General features: G+C 40.8%; 1 protein-coding gene across 4 annotated transcripts in view; it reads left to right on the top strand.

Annotated features, from left to right (window-relative positions):
- Positions 1–12,148, top strand: part of dbn1 (drebrin 1) — a 141,412-nt gene that overhangs the window by 106,616 nt on the left and 22,648 nt on the right. For 3 of the 4 annotated variants that reach the window (XM_031308061.2, XM_031308063.2, XM_031308064.2), the window contains 4 exons: positions 927–982; positions 5,362–5,474; positions 10,483–10,572; positions 11,963–12,106. In XM_031308061.2, coding sequence (XP_031163921.1) covers positions 927–982; positions 5,362–5,474; positions 10,483–10,572; positions 11,963–12,106 — 403 coding nt within the window. The remainder of the gene's footprint in view (positions 1–926; positions 983–5,361; positions 5,475–10,482; positions 10,573–11,962; positions 12,107–12,148) is intronic. The other variant, XM_031308062.2, reaches the window with a different exon arrangement.

The raw sequence follows: 12,148 nt of genomic DNA, 5'->3' as shown, positions 1-12,148 counted from the left end.
TTAAAAATATGCATTCATTCCTCCATTCATATCCATACATACATTCAGTCACAGATATACATTAATGAGTTCATAGTCATACGTTCATCGCTGCTCATTAATGAGCTTGATTGAGAGAGGAACAAATGAGTGCTTATACCTGTTATATTTGCACAGAGGAACCCTGTACCTCTTTCCTGAGTTCAATAGCTCAAGCTCTGAAGACAACACGTGAGAGATATCAGATAGAATGGTCTTAGCCTGCCTGATTGTTGCCTGCTCAAAGCAATGCAGTCTCACAGAGATGCATGACTCAAGACTCCAAGTCTTGTTGCTTGAAACATCACTCAAATTATTGATTGTTTATTACTAATTGTTTCTGACCCATTCAAAGTCCGTATGGAAAGATGTGAAACTGGAATATGTTGCAGTTACCCTGACCTCTGCTTAAACAACTGTATCTCAGTTTTTTCTACCTTTTTATAATAGGGCTGCTGGTTTATGGAAAAAAAAATCACAATTAGTTTGGTCAATTTTGAAATTATGACTATTGAACACGATTACTCATTGACTTTTGGGAAGATGAACAGTGAAACACATCAACAGTGAAAACACCTCGAACTGTGAAATTTCCTTTATTGCTTTTCCCCGTTTGAAAGTTTTTTGAATTCCCCTTCAGGACCCAAGACAAAATAAGAGTTTACTCGCAAAACATAATGCGTTTTTCTCAATTACAGTACAATGTTTTTGTGATTGTTAGGAGCCGAAATTACGATCAAAATTCTAGTCATTGCACCGCCCTGCTTTATAAGCACAAGCAGCGTTTATGAAGCTGAAACTTGACGCACTCTCCCTCTCTCTTCTCTCCCTCTCTCTCTCTCTCTCTCTCTCTCTCTCTCTCTCTCTCTCTCTCTCTCTCTCTCTCTCTCTCTCTCTCTCTCTAACAGGGCCTTGTACACATATGAGGATGACAGCAATGATTTGACACTGGCATCATCAGGAGGTAAGTTTCTGCCATTTCTTTTTTGTGTGTTCTCAATCCAGCCCATCGATCGAATATTTTTCCTGTTGCTGTTCTCATTCTTTTCATGCCTATACACTGTAAGCACATTAGCATTGTGTGTGTGTGTGTGTGTGTGTGTGTGTGTGTGTGTGTGTGTGTGTGTCTCTGTGTGTCTGTCTGTCTGTCTGTGTGTGTGTGTGTGTGTGTGTGTGTGTGTGTGTGTGTCTGTCTGTCTGTCTGTGTGTCTGTGTGTGTGTGTGTCTGCGTGTGTGAGTGTGTGTGCGCGTGTTTGAGTGTGTGTCTGCGTGAGTGTGTGTGTGTGCGCGTGTTTGAGTGTGTGTCTGCGTGTGTCTGTGTGTGTGCTTGGGTGTGTGCGTGCGTGCGTGCATGTGTGTGTGTGTGTGTGTGTGCATGTTTTGTGTTTCTGTGTGCGTGTGTGTGTGCATGCGCATGCATGTGCATGTGTGTGTGTGGTTGTAACTCTGATGAGCTCTGCAGGTTCTGCTGTTGCTTCGGGGAGAAATGATCACGTTGTTTGTCTCCTGATTGTTACCGAGCCATCAGAGAGCTGGATTCATTATTATTAGGGTTAATGACGTGCGGCATGATCATTACGGTTTAATGAGACTCCTCCGTATGTGATGCACACACATACAGTAGAAAAGGGTCTTCCTGACCTGGTATGCGTGAATTAGCAACTATATGGACAAAACCTCACTGGAAGGACTGATTGTTGCAGCCACATTTATCTTGTTCATCATATAACACAATTCTTATACTTAATGTTGTGACTCAGACTCACATTTTCTCTATATTTAAAAGAAAAACATGGCTGGGCGTTTATACTCTGGAGCACACACAGTGGAAGGAAATCAAATAAAGATATCTATCTGAGCAGTTAGAGTGCAGAAATGTAAGCAAGATATTGTAAGTAAGGAGAAATAAATATAACAAATGGAGGGATAAGATAATCCTTTATTAGTCCCACAGCGGGGAAATGTGCAGTGTTACAGCAGCAAAATCAAGAGGCATCAGCAAAAAAAAACGCAAAATATAATTATAGCTACGTAAAAAAAAACAGTAAACAGAACAAAGAAAAAGCAAAGAGAAATATAATAAGTACACAGACTGAAAGGGTGAATACACATTAATGCATGGAGAAAAAAATGATAATGTGTTGTGTAACACATTATTTTTATATATATATATATATATATATATATATATATATAGCACGTGAGTGAGTTGTCAGTTTTTATGTACAGTCTACGTGGATCAGTGTTGGTTGTAAAGTCTGACAGCAGCAGGAAGGAAGGACCTGTGTGTAATTAGATACAATCACAATTAAAGAGGCGCTATGCAGTTTAGGCTACTCCTTCGCTGTTTTTTTTTTCGCTTTTTTGCTCGCAGGTTTCTCTATAGAGCTCCCCCTACAGTTTCGGAATAGATATTTGGCAGCTCCTATGTTTACTTGTGTCTGACTCCTCGCTCGGTCAGTCTGTCGTTTCCTCTTTCTCTGTTCCTCCGACAATGCTTTCCTAGCTTTCAGCTTCTTTTTTGCCGGCTCAGCCATGACGGTAGTGTGAAAAACTCCAATAATCAAAACTGGCCGGGGTAATGAAGTTAAACTGTTTTAAATGCTGTGGCAAGCAAATAGTTATTGTTAAGATGTGCATAATTCCTATAAAAAACATCCCGAAACACGTGTAATGTTTTGAATCTGCAGAAAGTTTTGAACAATACAGGATATTGATTGATTGAATACATAATAATAATACTACTAAAAATAATAATAATAATAATATATACATAAATAAAGACATTTGCATGCAGAAAAGGCACAAATTGTTGCAGAAAAATTCACCAGAATGCAGGACATTGTGCAAGTGTTTGATGCTCAAGATTTCTTGATGGAACGACCAAATAATTTGCGATACCCGGTCCTATTAACCAACCTCACTGAGAGGCGCACACGGAAAGTACTGAGAGACAAACTGACGCTGGACGTGTCTCGTGGTTTTACTTTGATGCACTCTTTTAATGAGAACCACAGCTTATTCTGTGAATTTAATTTAATCATCGACACAGAAGTCCTGAATACAAAAGCGTTGATCACATGAGAGGAATAAACTGTGAGCGTCTACATCACTAATGCTGCAGAGCTGCGTGATAAAGAGCCACTTCTGCCAGCAGCGGTCTTAGTTTCCTTCATGCCGGCATACTTTTCCTCAGAGAGACGTGAATATTTCAGAGGAAGCACAGTTTGTTCATCTGCACTGTAAGCCTCAGAGAAATCAATGTCAATGAAATGGCCCATTTGTGTGACATCCTGTTGTGTTCTTTAACCCCCCCAACAAGGAACAAGTAAACTTTTTATTTCACAATTACTGTTTTCCGTCAGATTTCGATGTTTCCGACCACACTTGAAGGCAGCTTATTTCACAGGGGGAGAGAGAGAACGAAAAGAGATGAGCGAGACATAGCGAGTGCTTTGTTGTTGCAGGAAACATTCAGCCATTACACAAACTCCCGGGCAGTTCAGTGCTTGTGTTTCGTTTTTTTTACCCTCAGAGTGTTTTTAAACTTTCTTGTGGCAGCGATAGAGGCAGTGATGTTTCCTGTTTACTGTACGGGACTCTCACACCGACCTCAAACCATAGCTCAAAACAACGACAAGTCTCATCTCCGGTTACATGATCGGCCATCGCAGCGTGACGTGGTGTTGCGTTTCTCCAAAAGTTGAGTCGGTCTCAACTTTTCGCCGCAGGCCCGCTGCGTTTTGTTTAGTGTCCCCCCTGCCGCTGCCTAAACGCACTGCCCCCATTCATAATGAATGGACAGACCTGCATTTTTACCTGACCGTCTGATGGCAAATGCAGCCTGTCTGAATGCAGCCTCAGTGTCGGTGTTGCCAAAGGTCTCCGTTTGCGGCCGTTGAGACTGAACAACAACCCCGCAGATTCCAAACCAAAACGGGTCAGAAGTGTTTTTAAATTTCTCCGGTTTAGGGGCTCGGAAACGCTGGAGAGGTGTGAAAGCAAAGTGTAAACGTAGCAAAAGATATTCATTTTTAAACCAAAACGTAGCAATGTAAATGTCTCCTGAGGCATAGAACTAGCAGCCTGGAACACGATGCTGCTGATCGGAAGAATTCAGAATCTTTCCTTAGTACCAACACAAATATGTAGAAAAAAATCCATTACAAGTGAAGGTTTTGCATTCAAAATACTACTTAAGTAAAAGATCAGAAGTATTAAATGAAAATTGTATTTTAAGTATCAAAAGTAACCGTTCCGTATGGGATAATGTAGAGCGAGACGGTCCTTATAGCGAATACAACCCCCACCTGAAGGCTTATTACACAGCCACTTACCAAATAAATCAATCATTTGACACAAAATATTGATTTTAAAAGGATTTTATTGCTTCCGCCAAAGAAAATAGTCCGTTCCGTCTCTGCGGTTGGAAGACTGCGTCCATAGCAACATAAACTCTGTAGCCTACTTAGCCTAACATTACTTATAATTCACATTAAACTGCAACATGTCCGTTGATGGTTAAGTAAGACAAGGTGAATGGGACTTCTTTGGGAATATTTATGTTGACGTTTCTGTCCTCATTCATCTTGTTTCCTTGTTCTTGCCATTACTATTATTATTACAATGTAAACAATGGAAGAAGCATTTTAATGTTATATCTAGTCTAAAGACCCTTTTATAGCCTACTCTAATGCATTTTGTCTGTCACGATGCATTATATTTTTATAAACCAGTGTTTTTAATGTGAAATCTTAATCTGTAAAGTAACCACTAAGTATGGCTGTCAAATTAATAAAATGGCGTAGGAATATAAAGGAGCATAACATGGAAAAATAGTCTATGAATTGTACAGTGTTTGACTAAATGTACTCAGTTTGATTTGATTTCTTAAGCCTGAAAACACAACAAAAGACCAGAAATCCCTGAAAGTCCGGATCAGCACAGAACCACAGTTAGTTAATAAGACATCCAATTGGTTTTTCACAAATAAGTGATGCTACAGTAACATAATGCGTTTAGGCCTAAACGGTGATTACTCTGAGTCTGATTCACTTTAAATGTTTTTCGCAATTCACCCTAATGTGAGCCCCAATGTTCCCAGACTGGATTTTGTTATTTTTAATGATTGTTTCTCACTACGTGTGCAGATCCAGGTGCAGATTCAAAACAACAGCACATTTAGAGGATTGTGCAGAGTTACATTAGATGCTCTCTGATTGCTTTCTTTCATAAGTTGATGAATTGTGTTAATCTTGTGTGTGTGTGTGTGTGTGTGTGGATAACCGGCGCAGCTTCTCCCTGGTAGAGGACATTACTGTATCCTCTTGTTTTGTGGTGCAGGAGGCGGTCTGGCAGAGATCACACTGACCTTTGACAGCGCCAGGGTGATGTACGGCTTCTGCAGCCTGAAGGAGCCCACCGCCGCTCTGCCACGATACATCCTCATCAACTGGGTGAGTCGCCGGGTCAGAGAGGGGGAGGGGAGAGGGGGGAGGGGCGGTGCATGACGCAGGCAACACACACACGCACGCACACACACTCACTTTCCTCACTCCGACATCTCCGTCTCTTCTTTTATTCCACTTTTCTCTTTTATTCAGCTCTCATCTCTTACTTTCTCTCTTTCTCCTCTTACATGCCCAGCTGCATGCACCCACGCACCCAAGCAAGCAAGCACACACACACACACACACACACACACACACACACACACACACACACACACACACAGAATATCAGAGTCATTAAGGGTCACGGCACATTTTTAATATAACCTTTCATTAAACAAGGACATTCCATGTAACTGATTCCAGGTTCTGCCTACATTGTCCAATGACAAAAGTCAAACTGGCTGTACGCTTTACTACGTCGTGGTAAAACTAAAGACGAGTGTGACGGTTAATTTGTGACACATTTTTATGGGAGGGTTTTTCTCCTTGTTCTGGGTGAATAAATCAGCATGTGTCCCGGTTGGATGATTCACGAGGACATTTCTCTGAGTCTGATCAATATTAAAACATTGCAACCATGACAACGTTAAGTGTCCACTTCAACCCCTCCCAGCAATCTCTCTTTGTAACACATTTTACGCACAAATGATAATCTGTGATCCTCTGATCTGTGTTTGCATGTGGCTGTTGGCAGCACAACAGCTGCAGGGATGAGACACCGTGGTGAAATATAAATACAACTGGAAATTAAACAGAATAACTTTTGACAATATAACTAAACTAGTAATTTGACATTTATTTATAATACTATTGGAATTAAGTTGAAGCAACTAGGGCCCTAACCAGTGGTGTAGTCTACGTGATACGCAGGTATACGCAGTATACCCACTAAGAAAGCACCAGGATTTCCATATACCCACTTAAAAATGCCCAATGACACGCAACAACATACTTTCCATTATATTTTTGATATATTCTGAATTGTCATCTGTGTATTTCTTCTTCACATAGGCTAATAAAGATATTTCCCCCGTAAATTGGTGCATAAAAGTGTATCATAATACAGGAAATGAAGTCGTTGATGCTCAAAACTTCCCTGGGGGAGGACACCCTGACCCCCTACTATAATATGGCCCCACCTCCCCCAAATGCAGATTCTGGCCAATATTCAGTACAGTATACCCACAACAATACATTAGACTACACAACTGGCCCTAACATTACTTCTAAGCTTCTACGTTTTTACAGTGCACTGTTCAAGGCATGTGTAGTTTTTAAAGTATTATTTTTCAAAGCCTTTGCACTTGCATCCAACATGTGGGCGTGGCTAGGTGTCAAATTACCATATACTGTAACACAGTGAAACAGGTAGTAATCCGCCCCAAATGTATTATTCTTAGTAAGAGACCAGGCCTGAGGACATCTATAAGTCAATAATGAGTTATAGCCATAGCGCCACCGTCTGGCAACAGGAAGTCAGCCTTATGGTACTAGGATTGTTTGATTAAGTCTAACTCTTGCATGCAATTTCCGACAGTCGCGGAAATACACGGCTGCATCGACTGGATGCGCAGAGTGCGAGGGCCCGTTCATCGCTGCTTGCCGCTTTCATTTTTTGTACTTTTTTGCAGATTGAACAACAAAAAACAAACATATTGCTGCTCGCTGTTTAATCAGCAGTTTTGAAGTCAGTTTTAGCAAATCCGATTGATATTTACATATCAAAAAGAAGTGAGCAGCCTCATCTGACACAAATAGGCAGCGTGTTCACACCAAGACTTCTGATCAGACGTGAAAATGCCAAATGAGCAGCAACATTTTGCATTGGACAGTCACTGACTTGTTCATAATTCGGCTCAGGTTTGTCAGGTGTTCCTGACAGTTTAATGGATTTGTGTTTGGAGGCGCCTTTACACTGTATTATGTGGTGGTTTATGATACCGATACCAGTATCGGAAAAGCCTCTGATACTGCCAAAAATGCTGGTATCGGTATTGGCAAGTACTGAGTTTATGCACCGATCTGATACCACGTAATTTAGCCCTGGAGAAAATCTACTTTTAAAGTAGTTTATTTATGTTCTTTTTCAGTTATGACTCACTGTCACACTGGATAATAAAAGAAAGTTTATTGTTTGTGTTTGTTCATGTTTCACAAAGAGTTTAACTTAAAGCAGGTTGTACAACAAAGAAGAAATCATATCACATCCATACAGGGACAGTAGTAAACGGTTGTTAAAACATAATAAAATATATGACACACTGCTATCGGATCGGTAGTCGGTATCGGCCGATACGTTCAGGTATGGGAATCGGTATCGGGAAGCAAAAAATGCTGTCGGACCATCTCTAGTTTCAATCAGTCTTTACGCTGTATTATGTGTTTAAATAAGGGAGCAGATGCGGACTTTCATGCTGTAATGAGTTAGCCTGGATGCTAGCCGAACTTAGCCCTGCCCACAACATTTGAGGTCGGGAAGTTCAGTCTGGACTTGATCCATTGTGGAGCAACTATGCTCAAACCAGAGCTATTTGGACCAATCAAATTGTCAGGGCAGGCTTTATACGATGATGGACAGATGATCAACGGTAACGTAATTAACCATGTCACCAAAGAGCGCTTGAGTTGAATTTGTTTACAACAAAGATGGATGCCGCTGGAGAACTGAGATGTGTAGATTTCTTCATTGCGTCTGTTATAGAAGATATCGACAGCACATTCATTTTAAAAGAGGAACAGAGAACCGTGATCAAGGCATTTGTCGATTGGAAAGATGTTTTTGCCGTCCTTCCTACAGGATTCGGCAAAAGCTTAATTTATCAGCTGGCCCAGATGGTCGCTAAGTAGATGGGGGGCTCTGATTGGTTGTAGGTCTATCCAATTGAGTGCAGAGGCATTTTCTTTCCTGGTTGGGTTGAAACACACCCCATAATCACAGCCCAATGGAGCAGTATCAGACTCATATTCTGACTAGAATCTGAATATGACGACGTCAGGCTAGTAATGAGTGTTAGAGAGATTGAATTTTCCAGTTATAGGCCAAACGGAGAGGAAAAAAGTAGAGCTGCTGAGTCACCACAAGTGTAGCAGAGCCGCAGAAATTTGTCCACCAATTAATTCATGATGAAAAGGAAATGTAGCAGGAAGGAATGAATAATTTGTGATGTTGGAGCTCAAGAGTCTCCAACAGAGTGTGTTAATAGCATTTAAAACACAGTCGGAGTTCATCTGAGAGCCTAAAGATGAATGTTTTACTCTCGGAACCTGACAACAGCCGGAGCGCCCTGAGCGAGTGTCTGCATAAAGAGAGAGTGCAGAGAGAGAGGGGAAGAGGGTTGGAGAAAGAGAGAGGTAGAGTGGAGAGAAGAAGGGAAAATAGGAGGAGAGTTAATTAAGTAGTTAATTAATCAACCTGTTCTCTTAGAAATCAAGTTTATATACTACTCATTTTTTTTTGCCAATAACATTTTGAGGGAAACTATAATATCTGTCTGGATTATGTTCACCAGCTGTGTTTGTAACTTTTTTTGTACCGCATGCCAACCCTGTCTCCTCTAAATTACGGTAATAAATAATGAAAATATTGTTAATTAATATATCTGACAAGTCTCAAAAAATCCTTTGCGGATGTTGTTTACTGATTAAACATTTTCCTAGCCCCATTCGATTTCTTTCTCTAAGGGAGGTGGGTGTGATTTTAAGATCTTTTACATATATAAATGATGCACTCACTAAAAAGTTTAATCGCAATCTGGGTGGCATTAAGTTTCTCTCAAAACATATTTGCTGTTGCAAATTAGCAGAATATAAATGGGATTTTGTGACAGGGTGGAATGAAAAAATGGACAGAAAGAGATGGAGAGATCTGGTAATTGCTGTGAAAGGAGTCAGAGAGGAGTCCATTATAATGTAACACAGCAACACTCACAGCCCAAAGAGCACCAGACCGTAGCAAACCAGGCCAAACCAGGCTGAAATGGGCCAGAAAATTGACGGAAATTGTCAAAAATGAACAGAAATACACCAAAAATACAGTACATATAACAGTGCTGAAATGTACCACAAAGTCTTTTAATACATGTATGCTGCAAAAACCTTCTTGCTTTCCCTTTTTCAATCAGACACACAAGCACAGATAGATAAAGTGGTTAAATGTTGTTATTGAGAGATAAAATGCCTTGAATGATCATGAATGAGATGAGGCCATTTTCCGAGTTTCTTTCTCTCTGTAATTGCTGCTCACTGTGTTTGTATTGTGTTAGTTTGAATGAGTTGTGATTACTGAATGACATCCAGCCGGTTATAATACGAACACATTTCAATAACTGAACATGACCACAGCTGAACAAAAGGCCCTAATGAGACCAGAACGAGGGGAAAACTGTCCTGAAAAAAACAACTTCACAGAAAGCAGCAAAGGAACACATCCGCTGCTGTTAAGTGTTACTGGTGCCATGAATAGATTACTGAACGGGCATACTGGGCCCAGGCCCAGGGGCCCATAGGGTCAGGGGCTCTGACTCACAAAATGTGCTGAAAAACAACACAAAACGACTACAAACGACCCAAAATGACTACAAAGTCACACAAAATGACTGAAAATATATGCGAAATTAGTACAAAAGGGATGCAAAATGATTAAACATCGATGCAAAACGACTATAAAGAGAATGCAAAATGACTACAAATAGAGGCAAAATGACTACAAAGGGATGCAAAATGATTAAAATCAGATGCAAAATCACAACAAAGGGATGCAAAATTATCAAAAAGATTCCAAATGACTAAACATAGATGCAAAACGACTAAGGGATGCGCAATTAGTTTGTTCCTATGTAGACAGGATGGGGACCTCTCACATGTCTGTGCCAGGGGCCCGATCTCTCATAATCTGTCCATGACTGGTGATGTTGAACTTTTTTTGCATCTTTTTTTAAGGTCACCATCTCTCCTCTTTCTTCCCCTCTTCTTCTTCTTCTTCTCTCTCTCTCTCTCTCTCTCTCTCTCTCAGGTGGGGGAAGATGTGCCGGACGCCAGGAAGTGTGCCTGTGCCAGCCACGTGGCCACCATCGCAGACTTCTTACAGGTCAGACCTACCACGGTACTTTAACATATTCCTCAATAAAATATCTTACAACAAGTATGCAAATGAGCTTTTATGTGTTTAAACATTTGTTTTATTTTCTTGTTTATTTATTTGGATCCTTATTAGCTTCTGCTGTAGCTCCGGAGGACCACATTGACTCTGGAAATAAATATATATCAACATTAGTACAACCGTTAGAACAGTAAGAAATGCGGGGCTGTTAGCTCCGTCATCAGCTTAGCTGCAGTTTAAGTTTTAAAGACAGGCTTAACCTGCGTTGCTTTGTCTTTTTTAAACCGTCTTTAAACTTGTGCTGCTCCTGAACACCACTAGATGTCATCGCTTCTGCAGTTTCCTTAAACCTGCAGAACACCTGGTTTAACTGAGGTTTATGGTCATAACGTTTATCTTCTCAAAGTTGAAATCTTTCATCATGTGTGATATTATGAAGGCAACGGTGTCGTAAGTATCAAACTCACACTTACATGTTCCAGAAACAGAGAAAAAGAGAAAACTATATATGATCCAGCGCAGCGGATGTGAAGTGATTGTGTTTGTTTAGTCGTCTGATTTAGTTTCGTGTTTGCAATCAACTGTGGAAAAAGAAGCTACAGCACATTGACTCTGTAGGAGGATCAAGTGCGTGTGTGCGTGTGTGTGTGTGTGTGTGTGTGTGTGTGTGCTTTGAAGTGTCATTATTGTAAGTGGCAGTTCTCTCTCCCACACAGCCCTTTTTCGGATAGTACACCCACACCCACAAAAGTATCGACGACTACTTCTATATTGCTGTATATTACATCACATTTAGCTGACGCTTTTATCCAAAGCAACTTCCAGGTAAAAATTCACACACCGATGGCGCAGCATCGGGAGCAATAGAAAAAAAAATGGGTTAAAATCTAGTAAGACCCTTGCATTGAATAAAATGACAAGGTGATATTAGAGTGGATTAATCGATGAAATGGCTTCATTGGCGTGACCATCAGATACAGTATTGCCAAAGCACTGCATGAATACTGATATTAGTTTACATATATCGGGGAAAAAAATTAATGAGGGTGAAAAAAATACATGTAGGCTGTGAACTGTAATACATAACAATTCTGAAAACTTGCGTACTTTTGTAACATTAATGTAACTGCCGATTGTACATCTTTTTTTGAAAACACTAGCAAAAACGTAACTAAGAAAGAATAACTAAACATAACAGGTGTGTGTGTGTGTGTGTGTGTGTGTGTGTGTGTGTGTGTGTGTGTGTGTGTGTGTGTGTGTGCGTGCGTGCGTGCGTGCGTGCGTGCGCGTGTGTGTGTGTGCGCGTGCGTGCGATTTACAAAAAGAGCAATATTACTAATAAGTAGAGGAGTCAAAACGATAATCATAAATCAAATCCAATCTCTCTCTGCAGGGGGTGGAGGTCACCGTGAACGCCAGCAGTCTGGACGACATCGACCCGTTAGCCATCGGGCAGCGGCTGACCAACGGGACGGCGGTGGTGGCGAGTCCAGTGCTGAGCCGCCTGAAAACCCGAGAGGAAGAGCACAGAGACGTGGTACGAGGAGAGAGAAATAATCTGTGTTTTTAGACCAGTCTG

This window comes from Sander lucioperca, chromosome 13, assembly GCF_008315115.2.
Source record: "Sander lucioperca isolate FBNREF2018 chromosome 13, SLUC_FBN_1.2, whole genome shotgun sequence".
Taxonomy (NCBI): domain Eukaryota; kingdom Metazoa; phylum Chordata; class Actinopteri; order Perciformes; family Percidae; genus Sander; species Sander lucioperca.
This window is presented reverse-complemented; position numbering and strand designations above follow the sequence as displayed.